At 35.8% G+C, this 19,586-nt stretch overlaps 1 protein-coding gene and 2 long non-coding RNA genes across 4 annotated transcripts in view; all 3 read right to left on the bottom strand.

The window, feature by feature from the left end:
- Positions 1-19,586, bottom strand: part of LOC126628953 (uncharacterized) — a 38,250-nt gene that overhangs the window by 6,674 nt on the left and 11,990 nt on the right. The window contains exon 1 of one of the 2 annotated variants that reach the window (XR_007625636.1): positions 5,317-5,326. The exons of the other annotated variant lie outside the window; for it this stretch is intronic. This is a non-coding gene — a long non-coding RNA (uncharacterized LOC126628953). Of the gene's footprint in view, positions 1-5,316; positions 5,327-19,586 lie in introns of those variants that run through there. 2 annotated transcript variants of the gene reach the window in all.
- LOC126628947 (uncharacterized) lies at positions 766-3,888 on the bottom strand. The gene is made up of 4 exons (XR_007625629.1): positions 3,606-3,888; positions 3,063-3,140; positions 2,633-2,667; positions 766-982 (listed from the first exon to the last, which is right to left on the bottom strand). It is a non-coding gene; the product is annotated as an uncharacterized LOC126628947 (long non-coding RNA).
- LOC126628927 ((-)-germacrene D synthase-like) lies at positions 6,785-9,921 on the bottom strand. The gene is made up of 7 exons (XM_050298806.1): positions 9,724-9,921; positions 9,048-9,309; positions 8,564-8,939; positions 8,250-8,471; positions 7,992-8,130; positions 7,561-7,806; positions 6,785-7,274 (listed from the first exon to the last, which is right to left on the bottom strand). The coding sequence occupies exons 1-7, from the start codon at positions 9,847-9,849 to the stop codon at positions 6,981-6,983; spliced, it is 1,665 nt and encodes a 554-aa protein (XP_050154763.1). The 5' UTR covers positions 9,850-9,921; the 3' UTR covers positions 6,785-6,980.

Here is a 19,586-nt window from a genome sequence, read left to right on the forward strand (position 1 = left end):
TAACGGGTGTTACACGACACGACCCGTTAAGATATCGAGTATGATACAAAAACAACACGAACATAGAAAACACGACATGAATGCCAACCACCTATACCAAGATTTGCCAGGAATCATCGTCGATATGAACACTCAGCTACTAGAACATGGAGGGGCAAAAAATAAGGGTGAGTGGGCCTAAAATAAAGCTTTGTAAAACCTTTTTGAAAACATAATAACCCCTCGTTGTAAAACAAGTATAGTTTCCAAAATATACATACTACGTATAGTAAGAAAATACTTACCATAGCTTGCAACAACTCAGAAATCCAATACGGCACAATATCTCATAAATAAGTGCATGGCGTCCATAATCATATAATCTCGCATAAGCAAACATATCATATCGAGTGCTCATCGACACATGCTGACATACGAGTTCATACAGAGTTATTCTGACATGAACATGACCGGGTGTAACAATAATATACACTCTAGTACTACAATCACTTGAAGACTGACCATATGCGCAGCACATACGAGTCCTAATTACCTATAGCAATCTAGGACAGGACTGGCACCTACAATGGATCTAAAGTGAGCGTACGATGCGATGTTCACATACACGTAAAAAACTGGTCCTAAGCCGGGCGAGTACTAACATCAGTGTAGCAAATGATGAGCAGATAACATAAACATAGTCATGCAATGGTAAATCGATAATTCGATAATTCACTAACCCTAGTCAATGAAATATTATTCATAACCGTAAAGTTAATTAAGGCATATCGTAAGATGTATAATGATTTTCTAATTCTCAACGTTATGGCATTTCATATAAACGTTAATATAATTATGGCAGTCATATAGAAAATTCATTATTAGATGTATATATGGAAACTAAATAAATATATGTGTATATCAAATAAAAGACCCATTCACATATCATGTCGTCGAGTCGAACCCGCCTCGTAGCATCAAGAGTCCTTGCAATGCGTTTCACCTAGAAACGAAATCATTTAGGTAAATACGTAACGTACTAACGTATAAACACATTTTCGTACAAAGTACGGCTAATAAAGAAACTATCTTAAAACGCGAATTTCAAAAAACGGACGACAGATTTGGATTTGGCACGTCGAGAAACCTAAGGAGGGACCTCGAGTTCCTCCATGCGCCGGTCATGGTAGTCCTCCACGCGCTCCTATGGGCGGACGAACGCTCGGCCCACGCATCGACTATGGAACCTGGACTAAGATCCGGGTCGGGTAGGATCTGGGCTTGGGATGTTGGGTTAATGGGTCGGGCTAGTTGGGCCTAACCTAAATGGGTTGGATTGGGTTATAGGGTCATAGGTCAGGTCAACCAGGTTAGCTCGCGGGTCGAAAAGAAGGTTGGAATTTGAAGTTTTGGATGGGAAACTCCCCCGGCTCCGATTTAGGGTCAAAACCTAACCAAATCCAAAAATTTAAAAGCCAAAATTAAGATACAAGGTTAAGGAACAAGAGTATACCAAGATGAGATCGAGTCGAGGTTGGGATCAGCCGGAGAATGGCCTGCAATTCACTGTCTTTCGTACGAAAACTAAGGAAAGTTCTCCTGAGTGGTTTCTACGTCCAAACATGACCAAATTGTCTCAAAACTACCTAAACACAGTTCTAAGCACGATCTATGAAGATTTAGAGTTGTTATCTAGCTCACCTCGTCGAAAAACTACAAGAATTCACTGGATTTACTTTTTGCACAGTGAAGGTACTGTGCAACGAAGGACAAAGAGAAAAGTGAGAGTTTCTCGTCATTCTGGGCTCGTAGAACTCATAGGGGAGGAAATAGTGGTGGTGTGGTGGTCTCCAAAGGATGAAAGGTCGGTGAGTGGTCTCAATAGGTGTTCTCGGAGACGGTTTGATGTGTGGGTGAGAGAGACAAGGAGAGAGTGAAAAAGTATTCTAGATAGGGAGAAATCATGGGAGAAAAGAAGAATGGCACCCATAAATAGGGGGTGCCAAGTGTCAACCATATAAAGGTCCAAAGTGGAAAAATATCTCTACTGGTGAAATTACCAAAATGCCCATATCGTTCTGAATTTCGTTAAATCTTTTTTCTAGCTCCAATTTTTATTATGCTCGCGTCTACGCGTTAATATCGTCGAGTACTTCGAGAATACGGTAAAATAGTGGTTCGTCTGCGTCACGAAATGACGGTTTATGAAAGTCAACAATCTCGTCTCTAGGGGCATTTTTGTCAATTCACTCATTTAAAATTAACAAAATTGTAAAGTTAGGGACGGGTTGTCACAATTAAATTCTTGAGAAGCACTTGAAAAAAACAAAAAATTTAGAGAAAAAAAAAGTCATTAGCAACCCCATGGTTGTTGTTAAGATACATATATCTTTAGATATAAACTTTATCTCACCTGAAAGAGAACGGCAAATAACCACACTCAATCGCCGAATGAAAAGAAATTGAACAAATTAGGATTCTGTTGGTATTAGATTGAAATGGGTTGAATATTATAACAGAATGACTAAAGAAAACGCATAATTTATGTCTTTTGAGGAAAATCAAATTACCTAACTGAAATTTGTTGGAAATCAAAGGCTTTAACCACGTATTGGAAATCAAAGCAGAAATATGTAAAAGAGCGGTGACATACCTGTGGAACTCTCAAGCATGGAAAGGCTCTGGTTTCTTGCAAAACAATAGAAAATAAAATAAGAAACCCACCAAAAAACTCGACAATAGATTGGTTAAAAAACACTTTAAAATACTCTTTGTACCAGTAGGTGATGATAAACACTAATTGTTTCCGGAATGAAATTAGCATCCCAAAAAATTAAATAAAAAATAAAAAAATCAACTTTACTTAAAAGTTAATATTACCCGCCCCAAATCAGCCGGAGAACTCATAATAGAATTTCTACCTTCCAATTTATCGTAACCTTTTCCATCTCAGAACATGGACTCTATAATGTTGGTTAAAATTATCTACACTACACACATGCAGATTAAGGCAAATACATAGCTAATGACGGAACAAAAAAACCAAAACTTGTGTTTAACATGCATAACATACTTTAACTTACCAATAATGAATTTACATGCTTGGCATGGTTGGGACAGCGACAAATAGTTGCCTCAGCCGCAATTCAATTCATATGCATCTGCTCAAGGATAACTCATATATAAGAGAGAGTGTTCGTGCTCAAATGCGCATACCTTTAAAATCAGAGATATATGTATGCAGGTATAAATAAACGACAAAATAGCACCAACTAGCCAAAAAACGAACAAAAGTATAAAATGGAAGTGCAAAATCAAGCAAACATTCAAACCATCATGCAATATTGCCAGAAATAACTAAACATATTCATTCCAGTTCAACCTTTTCCACAGTAAAATGCACATGCAAAAGGTTGAGAGTCGGAGACAGTGGGAGGGATGGAAGAAAGAGAAGTGATCTGAGAGATGAGAAGCGAGAAACGCAGAGGGGCTTCCCCGATCAGAAATTTTCCCAATCAACAAACAAAATCCAGATTTCAAAAATTAAAATCATAAAAAATTCCCAACAAATAAAAGAGAACCCAGAAACCAAACCCATCAATCTTTCCTAAAATCAGAGAACTCACCAAACCCAAGCTTTTTCTGGGTTTCAAAATTTTCTCCGAATCCGAACGGGATTCAGCCGCGAGATGGAAGGCTAGTTTCTGAGATGTTTTTGTTTTTGAGATAGGGAAGGCAAGCCATTCACGATACTCTATGATTTCTATTTGAGGTTGAAGACTGGAACGATTTGGATGAATTTTGGTTTTGGGATTGTAGGGTTGATTTGCATGAACGCAGGTTTTCGTTTCAATTTCAGGGAAAATGGAGAGATTCGTCTGGGAACAGATGAAAAGGCTTTGTTCTGGAAACAAATGGAAAAGCCACGATGACCAACACGTATACATCAGGGGCAAATTAGTAAATTTAGGATACGTCGGTTGCACAGGACTAACTCGGACTGAACTAACTTTAGGAACTAAGTTAGACTAGCTTAGACTAAACTAAGCTGGACTAACTTAGTGAAGCGTTTGGTGTAGTATTGAATTAAGAACTAAAATGATAAAAATAATATTATTTAATTCTATATTTTACATTTTTTTCTTTTTCTTTTACCTTTCTAGAACATCATTTCTCTCTAGTATGCTCTCCATTTTTTTCTCCTTCCCGTCCAACCAAGGTATAAAATATCGATGATATCGGAAATATCGGTAGTCCAAAAACACAGAAATATAAATGAAAATATCGGGATATTATCAATATCGATAAAAATTGAATAAAAATCAGGGAAATTGTAAGAAAAACTTGAAAATTTTTATTGAAACTTTGCATGATGTTTATTTAGTCAATTATCTATTAGTTTATCACAAAAAATTGGAAGGAAATGCATTGCATGATGAATTTAACTGATTTAAGTTGATTATATAGCGAGCTGGCAAACATTGTGAGTGTAGAAAATATGTAGTAATTAATGAAAGAAATTTAAACACACCATTATATAGCGAGCTGACAAACATTGTCAGGGTTTTGAATTATTTGGATGCTTTTGAATGAAACCATCATTATTTTTGTCCATGGTCTGAAATTGTACAAGTTGTAATTGTAAAAGTTGTCAGGGTGCAAACCACACACACGCACACAGAGATCACACACGCACACAGACATCACACACACACACACAGAGACTCTCGATCATTCTCTCTTCTCCCTTCTCCCTTCTCCCACACACACACACACAGATCTATCGATCCTTCTTTCTTCTCCCTTCTCCCACACACATGCACAGAGACCTCAGTCTCTCGATCCTTCTCCCACATGGCCTTCTGCTCATCCCTCGCCTTCCTCCTCATCCGCGTCTTCCGCCTCGTCGATGCCGTATCTCTCTCGAAACTTTCATATCTTTCATTTCTCTCTGCACCGAGACCCACATACACACACGCACACCATCGCACCTGCTTGAGGAAGACACCATCATCATCAACAACCTCGTTTTTCTCCCTCTCCTTCTAGTCTCTGCAACTCGGCGAACACAGGAACCCTCCGGCGAGTTTCTTGAATTTCTCCGATTAGGTAAGCATCGGGTTTACCTCTTTATGTTCTAGATTAAAGCTTAGATGTGAAATTTAAGTTCTATCTCGTGTTTTTGCAAGGTTTTTGGGATGAAATCGGCTCGAGAATAGGCACACCCATCTTCGGCGAGGCCGTGGGTGTCGACGAACTTTCCGAACACCTCCGACCATTTCACCGCAAACGGAAGTTATAAAAACATTCCTTTCGTCTTGTATTTCATTTTGATACCTAGATCGGAGTCTAGGATGCTCTTTTACAGTCTGCCGGAGTTGTAGAAGCTCTGGCGTTCTTCTCCGATTCGCACATCTCCAAAATATCGCGATATTATCGATAATATCACGATATTGTCGATATTATCGATAATATCGTGATATTTTGACGAAAACTCAGTGGATAAGTATTAAAATATCAGTAACTCAAAAAACCGATATTATCGCGAAATATCGCCGATAATATCAGCATTTCATACCTTGCGTCCAACTGCCTCTCTGTTTCTCTCTTTTTACTTTCTCTCTCATCACCAAATTCCATTCTTTTTCACCACTTTCTCCCTCATCATCAATCTCCATTCTTTTTCATTCATTCTCAAAACAAGCTTCTGATTTGTCATATGAGTTTTTTTTTCTGGATTTTTCACAAGCTTTTGAATTTCATTTGGGTTTTGGCATATTGGTATTTTTTGTCTTCTGGGTTTTGGCTGGCATCGTGGAGTTTGCCGACAATGTCTTGGCAGATGAAAGTGATGGTCGAGAACGATATTGAGAGTTGAGGAAGCCGAGGATCTGAGCAGAGGAGAAGCACTGCCTTTCGACAGTAAGATCGGCGATAAACTCGAGATGTGCACGGGAAAAGCAGATATGAGGTCTCATGATTCTGGGTTCTAGGCAAGGAGAAATGGAGAAAGTAGGAGAGAGTGAAACAGAGAGCGGAGAGAAGCAGTTCTTAGCTACTCCCATGGTTTTCGGGGACTCCCGCTAAGAACCTTTAGTGATGCCTTTAGTCTAGGCGAGTCCGGGCAAGTCTCATTAACACTAGTCCCGCATGATATCAAACATAGGACTGGACTAATAGTTAGTCCAGTCTAGTCCAATGACACTTAGTGAGGGCAAACAAATGCCCCCTTATTGTGCAATGCTGGGAAAAAATATGAAGATGGTAACAGTTGGACGGGCAAATTCGTCAAATCATTGTTAATAAATAGTGTTGGGAAAACTGAGTTTTAGTATATATAATTTTGCTTTCATTTACTTTTTAGGCAAGCTCAATCCTATTGATTGCAGCTTTCTCCATACCTCTAGGAAAAGCATGAAAAAAAGGCTCGAATGGTACGATCCCTCCGTCACCCCAGAATGAAAAGGGCAATCTCGTAGTTCTTGGTCTATGAAGATACGTTGTTAGGTGCTCCAATGAATATTAAGTCCTTGTTTACTTGAGGCACAATGATTTGGTTCAGAAGGCAGATTAACGCATAACTTACATACACGCTCAAACAAAAACATTGTTTGTTCACGGCTTTCAATAGTGGCAAACCTATTCTATCTTTCTCTCAAGCCATCTCGTGGCACTAAGACCAAAAACAACACTGCAAGCAAATGCGTGTTAAACCCCGTGCCCAAACTCCATCCGAGTTCTGGCACCAACTGCTATATATATGCATGTTCTATTGTGCTATTTGAGCTGAATAATTAATATATGATTTATTCCCAACTGCATAGTTGTTGTTTTATTGATCATAAAATCATAATATGGAAAGCAAACGCACAACCCAAATTACATTTTTACATTCTTAAAAGGATGGTAGATCCTTTTTTATTTTTATTTTTTTGTAGGCAACTTAGGCGCTGGAGACTATACCTTCAAAAGAAACATCACAATAAGTCGATATTTTAGGCTTATAATGCCACAGGTTCCACTAGTGTGGAAACTATAAAATCTTTTAGCCCACCCTGAGCAATAGTGTAGCCATCTTCACACTTGTACACAACATCCATGACCCGAGCAAAATTGAGAATACGAATTAGCAGTGGCATGGGGACAGCGGTAGGGTGGAGGCACGCTTCGTTTATGTCCTTCCATGCTTTGTTCACTTGCCTTCTAAGTTCGATTACCGCTTCTTCTTTTGTGGCCCCATATTTCATCATGTAACAGGTCACAGCTGAGACCAGATGTTCATTCTCTTGCTCAAGCTAGTCAAACATGAGGATTAAGATTAGAAATGACCATTAATATAAGTATTAATCCAATCATAATAGTCATGCTTGTCAAGATTTCAGTTAGAGAGGCCAACAATCCACTACTAATGGGTCAAGAAGTGATATTATTCTAACTTAACCACTTGCTAGCCCATCAGGTGTAGAATTTTGTCACAAAAGCATTCCGTGTAATTAGAAGTGGAACCACTTAATATCAGTGTGAGACTTTTTACATGTGACAATTCTCGTTGATATACTATTTACATACACGATTAAGTACCTTGTGGTCCGCTATGTCATCCATGAGTCTGGCAACTGTTGATGCAGCCTTCACTGCTTGAGGGGAATTTAACAACCAATCAAAGGAGTCTATTGTAGCTTCTTCCATTCCAACAAAGGATGTGGTTATTAGCAACGGGTAGCCACTGGTCACGAGTGATATAGACATGTAATCATCCAGTGATGGTATGTGCTTCTGGCGGAACAATTTGCCTTCAACGAAGTAGCCTCTAACTTGTTTTTTCATCTGACACATGCCAGATCATGAGATTACAATAATTCTTAATCATTTCTACCGTTAATTCTGATATATAAAAGATTATATATAAGTAATTATTTGTTTCTATTCATATTGTGAAGTATTTGCAGCACGTTTCTCTGGCCTTGTAACAACTTTAGACTCAAAACTAAGCATATATTGAGGATTAGTACCGCTTCTATTGCATGGTGGATGTGATATAATTTCCCCTCGTGCACAAGCTTTTCATGAATTTCACTGTATATATCCAACAACGCCCGATAGCAGACTTTCATATACTCTGGTAGTTGATCCATCGCTGAGACATCCCACCTGATAAAGTAAAATATAAATCAGCTGTGCATAGTTAACGTTTTCCGTTTTGATAGGATGGTGATCTGAGGTAAGATAGCTTATATATGAGAGAATTTTAACTAATGATATATTCATACCTCTCAATAGCTTCAGTAAAGAGCTCTAGTTCCTCATTTGTGCCATATTCATCATAAACGTCATCGATAATGGATGTTATAGCAGTAACTTTGCATAATGTCCTCCTAGCAAAGGAATATTGGGGCTGAAAGTAAACTGACAGACTCCAGCAGAAGTAAACCTCAACCAATCTGTCTCTCACAAAAGGTAGCTTGTTTGGTATGTCCAAATCCTTCCACCACCTGAGTTACAAACATAATTATCTAGTAGATAGAGGTGGAGAGTTCTACTCTTCAGTAAGTGATATATATTGTTGAATAAGTAATTAATTAACCTTGTGAGTTCGCTTAGTTCTTTCTGATGGACTCGTTGCAGTCGGTTGAAATCCAACTTGGCGAACGTTAGGAGAGTTTCATTCGGTGATTCTCTTAGTTCCTGGTAGACGGACAAGTAATACCTTGCTTCAACCCTTGGTAAACCCTTTCGGAGCTGTTGATTGAGGGCATGGGTTACTGTTTTTGCAAGTGGGGGGCTTAAACGGTTTGTAGCCGACTCAAGATGAGTGGTGGTGAAGGTTAGTGCCTCATCTAGTATCTCCTCTCCATGGATCCTAAGGTGTGTAGCTTCATACAGGCTTAATAGTCCTACAACATCATCAACGAGTGATTCCTTGAATTTTCCATCACCGTCCTTGAACTTGTTGAATAGATCTGCATGACCAACAAAATAGAAAATACAGAACCTCAAGAAACATTTAGATAAAAAATAAAAAAAAACAATCAAACTATATGACTAGAACACCATCCAAGAGTACTTACCACATGTAATGTTATAACCTTGTTGTCTAAGCAATCGAAAACAAAGAGCAGCAGTGTACAGGTCATCCAAATCATAAGAGTTCTCGTGAATTTTCTGTAAAATTTCTTCAATCTCATTTCCAAAATAGTAAGACACACCTAAGCGTTGAACGTCATCAATCAAATTCAGCTTTTGTGAAACATTTTCAACTGATGTCGTTAGCATCCTTCTCACTTCTTCCTTCAGTTCTTGTACATGTTGTTCAAGTTCAGCATCCACTTCCTCCACAGGGTCACATTCATTTAAGAAAAAAGAAAACGAATAACCTTTATGATGTGTCTGAATGAGGAGTTTTCGGAGCACCAAAAGATATAGACTAACAGATAATTATAAGTCTAGTAACGCATTACTATGCACCCATTGGGCTTGAATAGACGCATATATTTAATTTAGAAAAAAAAGGGCAAATAATTGTTTCATTAGCACACCACATGGAGTTAATTATAAAGGTTTATTTTTATTTTTATTTTTATTTTTTATTTTTAACTTTCATGAAAGTTGAATGGGTATAAAGTATGAGTCATGCTCTTCTAATGTTCTTATTTTGAGGTCCTAGGATCAAATGCAAATTAAAAGAAGCATATGACAGAAATTAAGTGATGTCACTACAAACAAATTTGAATAAACAATTCTTACCATAAAACCATACGACAGAAAATGATCACCCCAAATACTAGTATAAAAAGTGGCTGAAGGCCGATGAACACTAAAAGTGTCATTTCGGTTTGAAGATTGAGATGGTGGAACATCGACAGAAGACATATTTCAAAGATTTCACAAGCCAAGTGTTAATGCTTTTTATATCAAGTGAGGGTGTCGGGTGTAGGTTGAGGAGTTCATAAGCTTTGGTATTTATAGTATCGCTGACTAGCAGTAGCTACCGCACCGACTGGAAATTTACCGGTCATCTCGGTTATATATATATATTTTTTATCTAAACGAATTGAACCACAAATTATTTGTAAAAGAATTCTGAACTATATTTTGTTTGTTGGTCCCCCACTCAAAAAATAATTTGTCTCCTTTTCGATTTGACAAACTTTTATTTTTTTATTTTTGGAACTAACAAACTCTATTGGGGCATGTCAAAATGGAAGAGACAAACCAAATAGCATTGTTCAAGTTTCAATTTGACAAACTTTTAATGAAAAACCCTTAAATTTTAATACGAAGATAAAAAAAAACTTAAATTTTAATAAAATGACACAATTTTAATATAAATTTTTTTTAAAAAAAACCTCACTTGCAGGACCTGTGTGTCCATCACAAACACTGTTTATTAATAGAACACTATACGATTTATGAAACTAAATGATACTATACTATTTATTGGTCTAGTTTCATAAATAGTGCCTAGGTCTTGCTCCACTTTCGTAAATAGTGCCTAGTTCTTGGTCATGTTTCATAAATAGTGTCTAATTATTAAGTTCAGTTTCATAAAATAGTGTATAGTAATTGATACATTTTCATAAATAGTGTATATTTCTTGGTCTGGTTTCATAATAAGTGCCTAATTATTTGTCCACTTTGATAAGGTTTGAAACTCATACCCTTTTTGGTCCTGTAAAAGCACCCATTGTGCCGAAAACGATGAACCCATAAGTGATCCTTTAGATCAAAAACTTGAGAAGATTATGTTCTCAATAATTATATTTAAAAAATGTTTTCAATTACCAAATTAAAATTCCCTCACAAGCTCAGTGAGCTTAGAGTTTTATCGCTGCCTTTCAATGAATTTGGTGGCGAAATTCCGAAGGAAATTTGGGGGTTGGGGAAGCTTGAAGTGCTTGATCTCGAGGGGAATTTGTTGAACGGAAATTTGCCCACCCGGTTTTTGGGTTTGAGGACGTTTAGGGTTTTGAATCTTGGGTTTAATAGAATTGGTAGGGAGATTCCTTTTTCGCTTTCAAAATTTGTGGATTTGGAGGTGCTGAATTTGGTAGTTAATGAAGTGAGTGGAACCATTGTCGGTAGAATTGGTGGGGAGACTCCCTTATGTCTCTTATTGTCGATCTGCTATATTATGTGGTTGGATTTTAATTGTTTTTTTTATACGAGCACATGTTTTATAAGGACCGACTCTTGGTGCCCACGTTTTTTGCGAAATTTAGAAGGGATTGAAGGTGAACAATCAACTAATGTTGTCCTCTCCTTGCTCCATTACATCACTCACGCTCTCTTGACATTGTTTGTGAGTGGCTCAACGTGGCCAAAACATTTTCTGAGACATGTGGACGCAGAGAAGACGTTGGCGATTCGATCTGATTCAGTCCTCACTTCCCAAACCAAAAATGAAGTCGAATGACATGGGCTCGATTCGGTTTGGTTTTACATATCTCTACTAATTAATAAAACACTTATTGTCAACTAAAATCCTATGAAATTATCAGTTTAACTCTCTAACTAATAAGAAATATGGCCAAAAATGTAATTTCACACAACCAAATTTTGCTTTTTTTTTTCAAAACCTCACATACATATAATCCTAACATATCTCTAATTTAAAAATAAATAATTAATTAATTAATTAAAAAAAAACTTCATGCTCCCACATTCTCTATCACTCTTTTTCTCTCTCATTTTATTTCAAAAACAAAATGTGCCCATACGCTAGTAATTATTAATGAAACGAGTAGTTCAATTGTGACGCTTCCAATTCGGTTTAACCAGTTATCTATTGTAAACCAAATTATATATATTATTTATTCGAGTCCTACTTCAACATTCAACCCGTATGTTTCCACCGACAAATTATAGCCAAACTATTGGGATCTAAGGAGGAGAAATGTGTGATGGCGCATGTGAAAGAAAAATAGAGGGCGAAGAAAGAAAGAGAGAGGGCACAACCAAAAGGAGCTGTCCCTATTCTCTTGTCGATCGTTCGCAACCCTCTCTCTTTCCAAGCTTCTCACCTACAAAGAAGAGAGAGAAAGAATAAATGGTACAGAAGAGAAGCTAGATCGGCTAGGGGATAGACAAATGTGAGACTGGTGTGGTAGCGCAGACTGCATAAAGAAAAGAGGTGTGATGTCCACACATCCGGTTTTACTTCTCACACACCTTTTTGACCTTCTAATCAGATGAATTGAAGAAAATCAACGGAAAAAAATTATCAAATGGTGTGTGGATAGCACACCCGAAAGAAAAAGGAAGAGGAAGAGATATATAAAACATAAACTGTATAGCATAAAAAAATTTCAAACATAATATACTTTAAGATTGTCACATAAGCATTTTTTTTGCCACAGATATTAAAAAAATGCAAACTGAAGATGTCAATATTAACTTGAAAAAATAAAAATAAAAACTAATGAAAATGGCTTGAAAACTTTTAGTTTTAACGATAATGACAAAATATAGGGTAAAATGAATAATACTAGTATTGACTTTTTAGTGTAAAAATGTGGTTTTTAATTAAAGTGAACAGTACCAGGAGCTTTTTGTTAAAATTCTCTAAAAAAATAACTCTACTCTTCAAAATATAAGACATGATATGTAGATTACGTGAAAAAAAAAATCTTTTATTTCAAGTAAACTCTTTGAATCAAATTTAATGAGTTGTCCTGTGGAAAAACATGAGCTTGCTCACGAACTTTACAAGCAAAAAAAATATGAGTCTTTAATTTTTTATATATAGTTTCTTTTTTCTTTCATTTTTGTATTTTTTTTAGTTAACTTGTGTCAAGGTCATATTAATACGAGCATTTAAGATTAGATTTATTATTTTGTCGATTTGCTATCTTATGTGGTTGGAGCTCAATTGTTTTTTAACAAAACGGGGTAGATTTGGCAATATTGCATACAACACGTTAATAAGACATAAAACGATACTATAAGAAAAATTAAATGTTTGAGTTGAGTTTTAATGGGTTCACATTGAAATGGGTAAACTCGTTCGAGACATGTTAACTAACTGATTGATTTAGTTTAACCGTAGATATCTGTTTCAATCCATTAAGAGTCTGACTTTTTTAATAATTGTACATGGATAATGTTAGGGAAACCAAATTTCTAAATCAAATTATGTAGATGTTGATGATTAGATTATCACTTAAATGTTAATTAACTTACGATTATTTTCTATTAGTGACACATCATTTAATTTACAAATTTAATTTATAAATTTAATCTCTAGAAGTATCCATTGCACATACCTTCCTTATCAACTCATTCTCACAATCCTCATCACTACTTTTGGATACCTCCTTTGAAATGAAGTTTCAAGCTTCAATTGCCAAAATAAGTGTCAGGTCGTATGACCAATTATTTTAATAGTGTGAGTTTGAGTTTGAATTATATTACTTGTTAGCTTAACCAGTGGACGCAATACAAACCATTATAATAAAGGAAAATTAATGAAAAATGTTTGAAAACTTTGAGTTTTAATAATAAACACAAAATAAAGGATAAAGTAAATAGTAACATAATTGATTTTTTAGTGTAAAAATATGATTTTTTTTTAATGAACAATACCGAAAATTTTTCGTTAAAATTTCCTAATAATAACCACAAACACAAAAAAGTATGGCTCGTTTCTCAAGAGGCTTATTGAGTAATTACACCTAGAAACATGTGATATCATCCTTTTCCCACACATCACCTTTCAATCGACTTGTATGGGCCTATGGCAAAATGCTAAGTCTTTCAGTTTTTGTGTTAATTCGTGTATTACAAAGACCGACTCCTGGTGCTCTTGGGAAACAGAAAAGGCACTTAGAAACATCGTAAATCGTACAGTCATAAATTATTTTACTTTTATTATTTTAAATTAAACACAATTAGTACCTGACGAAAACTAACCACACAATATATGATGAACAGCTGAGAATGTGGGGATCCTAGGGAATCCATGTTCAAATATTACGAGTGGATCAGAGAATTCACGATTGGAGACGAAGGAGGATATGAAGATTCTGCCACGCACAAGGTTCTAAAAAACACTAGGAACTAGTCGGGCGCTTAGGCGGATATGGGTAAATTTCTCGTATATCTAGTAAATAAGTGCATATTGACACTTATCAAAAATTATATTTGTATGAAATTCATAGATAAGATAATAAAAGAATGATAAAATGAAAAAAGAGTATCCAACAGGTCCAAAGTTAAAAAAAACACATTAAGCATATATGTCATATAATCATAGTGAGAATTATTGTAGAATGACACATGTACAATAAATTCACAATTTAAAACCACATAAAATGCAAAATAGGAGGACAATAAGGAAATATAGTAATATGGATAGGATTATTTATTTATTTTTTAATTTCAAAAAAAAAAACCCTAGTCCGCCTAGGCACCGCATGGGGCCACCTAGAGCCCAGCCGACTTTTCCAATCAATTTGCAAGAAAACACTTTGGGTCACGACTCACCATCGTCCAGCGCCTAACCCGTTTTTTAGAATACTGGCCACGCATGACGATAGCCTCAAAGTTATCATCTTTGTCGGGCATGGGGCCCTCCCCGTACGAAGAGGTAGGACGAAAACAACGGGTTGAAACTAATACATGTGTGCCTATGGCGTAAAGCTACATCTTTCATTTTTTTTTTGTGAGTAACTCGTGTCTTTTAAGGATCTGACTCATGTGCTCTTGCGAAAATTTAAAAGGGATTGAAGGTGACTAATCCCTAAACGCTGTCCTCACGAGAAAATTTTCATTATGACTGGAACACGAGTGGTACACCACGTATTTTTATATAAGTGGTTGGAAATTTATTTTTGGAAATTTATTTTTTAAGTTATTAATTTTTTAGCACAAATATCACACCATTTATATAGTGACACATGATGTACCATCCTGTATTCCGATCACACTAAAAAATCTATCTTCTCCCTGATCCATTATACTACTCACGCTCTCCTGGCATTGTTTACGAGTGGCTCTCAGCGTGGCCAAATATTACGAGTGGCTCAGAGAATTCGCCATTGGAGATGAAGGAGGGTAAGGAGATTTTGTCACGCATGACGATATCCTCAACGTTATTGTCTTTGTCGACCGTGAGGAGAAATTATTAGATGGTACAGGAGCACCACGTGGCAATGATCGGAGGAGAAATTATTAGATGGTATAGTACCATCACGTGGCAATGATAGCTAGTAGTACCCACCAACAGATGCATGACATGTGGCAGAGTGATTATAAATTAAAATTTTGACGTTCGCTTTGTTAGGTTTCTCCTTGAATTGAGCAATATTATTCATATCATGTTTTATACCTTATTTCTATACCACCTTAATTTGCATCTAATGTGGACAGTTACATCATTTGAAAAATTTGCAAAACCCAAGGAAAGGAAGGAGAAAGACTCCACAATCATCATTTGATTAACTAGTTTTTCTTAATTATTAGTTTATTAAATAATGCCTAAGATGGTATAAAAATGTAGTACAAAAACATGGTATGAATAACATTACTCTTTTTGCGTACGACTCTATATTCCTCCTCCTTTTTGGATTTGGATCCTCTCTTGAGCTTATAGAGAAGATCCTCCTGACCAAGACATATGGACCGTTTGATGAAAATCCTACGGCTAAAAACAGAGATTTCTTTTAAAGTTATAATAATTATAACCGTTTAATTTTCATTCAACGACTTACGTATCTTGCTCAAGAGGATCCTCTCCTTAAGCTCGGGAGGAGAGGATCCAAATCCCTCCTTTTCGACCAAAACCAAAAATTCCTCTCCGCCTCCCTTTTTACACGAAGGAGACGCCACGACACTAGCGGATCTCACGATTCACTGTGACATGGGCGATCTTGCCGAAGTGGGAGAATAGAGTGTGGAGGTCCTAATTGGTGAGGGAGTTGTCGAGGTTGGAGACGCACAGGGGGTCGTCTTCGTCTTCGTCGCTGCTGTTCTTCTTCTTCCTCTTTTCCGCCATTGTCGATGTCACTCTCGAAGCTCCCAACTTTCAGTCAGAGCTTTTGTTTTTTCTTTTGTGAAATTTTTTAGCAACAGATTCAATTAATTGGATCCACTTCCAAATTTACATAACAAATGCAAAAAAATAGATTAAATTAAATTGAATTCCGTATTCGAAGCGATTAAATATTCCCAATTTCATCATTAGGTGCCTTAAAAAAATCATATCGAGCTCGAAATCAGATCACGCATCCAAATTGATAGACCCAAATAAGAGAACACAAAGATTCCAACAAATGCAAACAAAGATGCAGATATAAACTGATTTTTCAACTAAAAAATTATACGAGTTACATTACAAGAAAAATGGCCATTGCACATAAAAAGTTAAATGTGCCCTATAAGGCCTAAGGACACCACCATATGTACCCATAGGGCAATAGCAACAGTGCAGCAAATTATTGAGCCAATTATCAGATGTTCATATTAAGTACGTGTTTGTGAAAACAAATGCAAAGGGAGAGAGCACTTTTGCGGGGCGAAGCGAAGAAATGGGTGGCAACCCCCGTTGATGTTGCATGAAGACACTATATTTGTAATTTGCAAATAACGATCGTCTTTAACTTATGGATGGATTTTTTTTTATTTGATTGTTAATGTTAGTAACTACAAATGTCTTTTCGAATCATATTATAAGATTTTTTTAGTTTTCATGGATGTATCATGTACTATAAGAAGTTCCCTCTTCATAAGGTTTTTTTAATCTTCCTTTTCATCATTTTGGGTTGCATGCATTGGCTATGTAACATGTCATGGATAGAAAATACTGGAAAGAAGGAGAGAAAAATTGAAACCAAGAAGTCAGCTTGGTCTTGGATTTCAGAATAGGATCCTCTCCTGATCCCTTCTATCCGGATCTGGAGGATCCTTCAATCTTAGCCATTCAAGAGAAAATTGAATGATCAGGAAAACGTTTTGACACCATTGAAATAGGAAGAAGCTATGATTGCAACAGCGGCGGGAGGGGTTGAGAGGGGCACGGATGTGAAAGAGATGACAGTGTCATCGGGATCGTAGCGGGGATCCATGGCTTCCCGGTCCTGTTCGAGGCAAGGTTGCGATTGTGGCTTCGCGGACCTATTCGAGGAAGAAGAAGAAACTGTGATGGCTTCGCGACTGTGATGAAGGCAAGGCTTGCAGGCAATATTCGACATTCGGAGGATTCGGCAGTAAGGAATCCAGAGAGGATCCTTTCCCTTGGAGTTGATAGTTAAGGAACTCAGTACTGAGTACTTGAAACGTTAGAAAAACAACCAATACAAGAAGAAATTTTCTTGGTGTTTAACTTTGGAGGAAGCCAAAGCAATAGTCAATATTAAAATGTTAATTGAAAAAAGAAAAATAGAGTTCGGTTGGTTTAGGATTTTAAGGCAATGGATTAATCACAACTAGATGTACGAAACTAACTAAAAAAATAAACAAAAATAACAAAACGTTTCAACGTGTGTGGTGGTTGATACTGGAAGTGCAAATTTGGCTGTTTAGTTTGTTTTCCACCTTTACAATGAAAAACAACTAATGCAAAATATTTTTTGGGACACGTAGCGTCCGTAATTATAAAAAATCTCTCTCATGCATGCATGTGTGTGCGTGTGGAAAGGCTAATATATGTGTGTGTATACATATGCTGGGCTTACCAGGGAGATGGCAAGAGATAAAGAGGTTTATAATTAATGACTAATCTAGGCGTTTCTCTTTCTAATTTAGCATTTTTCTGGATATAGAAGGCAGGGTAAGACTAGAGTGATTTACTCTTTCTAATTATTACTTTATTGAGAAGTTCTTGAATTTATGTTTTGCAGAATTTCATGACTTCTTAACTCATTTGAATTGGCTTGACTTTTGTTGGTATTTTTTTTTCATCAAACTTCTTATTGTAAGGAAGTTTAATGATGTGTTGTTTTCCGTGTCAGAAAGTGTTGAGAATGTTAGAACAAATTTCATTAACAAGTTTCTTTTGAAAGTTGTCAATGTTTTATACCAAAGATTTGTTAATTGTTTTTCAATTCTTTTGTAATTAATTTATTCTTTTAAGAAATTTATGTGTTGTGGTTTTTTGGTAACTAGATTGATGGTTTTTGAAATACTATCTTTTTGTAATTGTCTTAATTTTTTGAGATCTATTTCCGTGTAGAACTTAAATATGTGATTTTTTGTCCTAGCATTTTCGTGGTTATGCTATTGTGGTGTACTTTGAAAAGATATAATAGATCTATGAATAATAGCTCTAGGATGACTGGATCTGATATATTTTTTATCAGAACGAATGGTGTTTTAAAGCAAACATTGTTTTGACAAACATATGCTTTCATAATTTTATATTTTAACTGCATTGGTGATTGGTTTGCTGCACTAAGGATTTCTGTTGATTTATGAAAATATTTAGTAGAAATTAAACCTTTATGGATACAATTTAAATTTGCACCTGAATCGATTAAGGCAATTGTTTCTATTTAGAAATCCTCAATTATTATTTTTATTTTAGAATATCATTTCTGGATTCTAATCTTTTGCAGTAATCCTAATACTAAGTTTTGTGTTGGATTATCTACAAGTTTGGATTCTGATTCTTAATCAAATGTAGAATTATTTTGTTTTTCATCTGATGGGGATTGGATTTCATTGTTCCTAAGAAATTCTTATGTTTGAATGCTACTGAGGTGTGAACAAATTTTTAGGTTTTCTAATTTTAGAAACTTAATTTCTTCTTTGATCTTATTGACTTCTCTTTGTAAATTCTTCATTGTAATTTCTTTCTTAGTTTTACTAAACATTTCCAGGGTTGTACTAAGACAAATTTTTGGAGTTACTTGTGGTTGATTACTACTCACCTCTTCTTGGGAAACTAACTTCTTAAGCTTTTTTAAGTACAATGATTTTAATTCAGGGTCATCTATTTTACTGATTAACTCGATAAAAAGATCTTTTTGTTCTTCTTGTTTATTAAGGATTGAATTTCTCTTACAACAAGTATCTGTGCATCCTATCTTATTGTCAGGGGATGAAATGCTACTTAAGGAATGACTGGAAGAAGATAAATTAAACTCTAAATCATCTTCAGATTGACTATGGTTTGTGTCTCTTAATTCTAAAACTTAAATTAACTGGACTTTCTCTTCTTCAAAGATCTTTAACTGGTTGATTATTTTCTTGACTCTACATTTGTTTGCATAGTGACCGAATTGGTCACACTTGTAGCAATTTCCTTTTTGTTCTTTGTTTTTCGGAGTGGAATTTTCCTGAGGGCTTCGTCTTCCACTTCTTGTTGGACTTGGGTTTCTCGTAAAAATTATTTGTTTCAAAATTCTTATTTTTGAATTTGTATTTGTTGTATTTGGGGTTTCTCATACTTGGGTACCTATTATAGGTTTCTGATTTCTTCTTTTTGTTGGACGAAGCAATAGTGGGTAATTCGTATTTGGCTATTGACTTGTCTTTGTTGACTTGTTTTGTGATTTTCATATCAATACACATTTTTAATCTTTCCTTATGGATAATATTAATAATATTTCCATAAGTAAGGGTATTATATGGTATGATACCTTCTTCATTGACTAAAACTTGTCTGATTTTGT

Source organism: Malus sylvestris, chromosome 7 (genome assembly GCF_916048215.2).
Source record: "Malus sylvestris chromosome 7, drMalSylv7.2, whole genome shotgun sequence".
NCBI lineage: Eukaryota > Viridiplantae > Streptophyta > Magnoliopsida > Rosales > Rosaceae > Malus > Malus sylvestris.

Excerpts from the sequence above, each read along its gene's own strand:
- LOC126628927 (XM_050298806.1), bottom strand. The coding sequence starts at position 9,849 with ATGTCTTCTGTCGATGTTCCACCATCTCAATCTTCAAACCGAAATGAC. Across the intron at positions 8,472-8,563 it reads GAACTAAGCGAACTCACAAG|GTGGTGGAAGGATTTGGACA; the intron begins GTTAATTAATTA and ends TTTGTAACTCAG. Across the intron at positions 7,807-7,991 it reads TCCACCATGCAATAGAAGCG|ATGAAAAAACAAGTTAGAGG; the intron begins GTACTAATCCTC and ends GGCATGTGTCAG.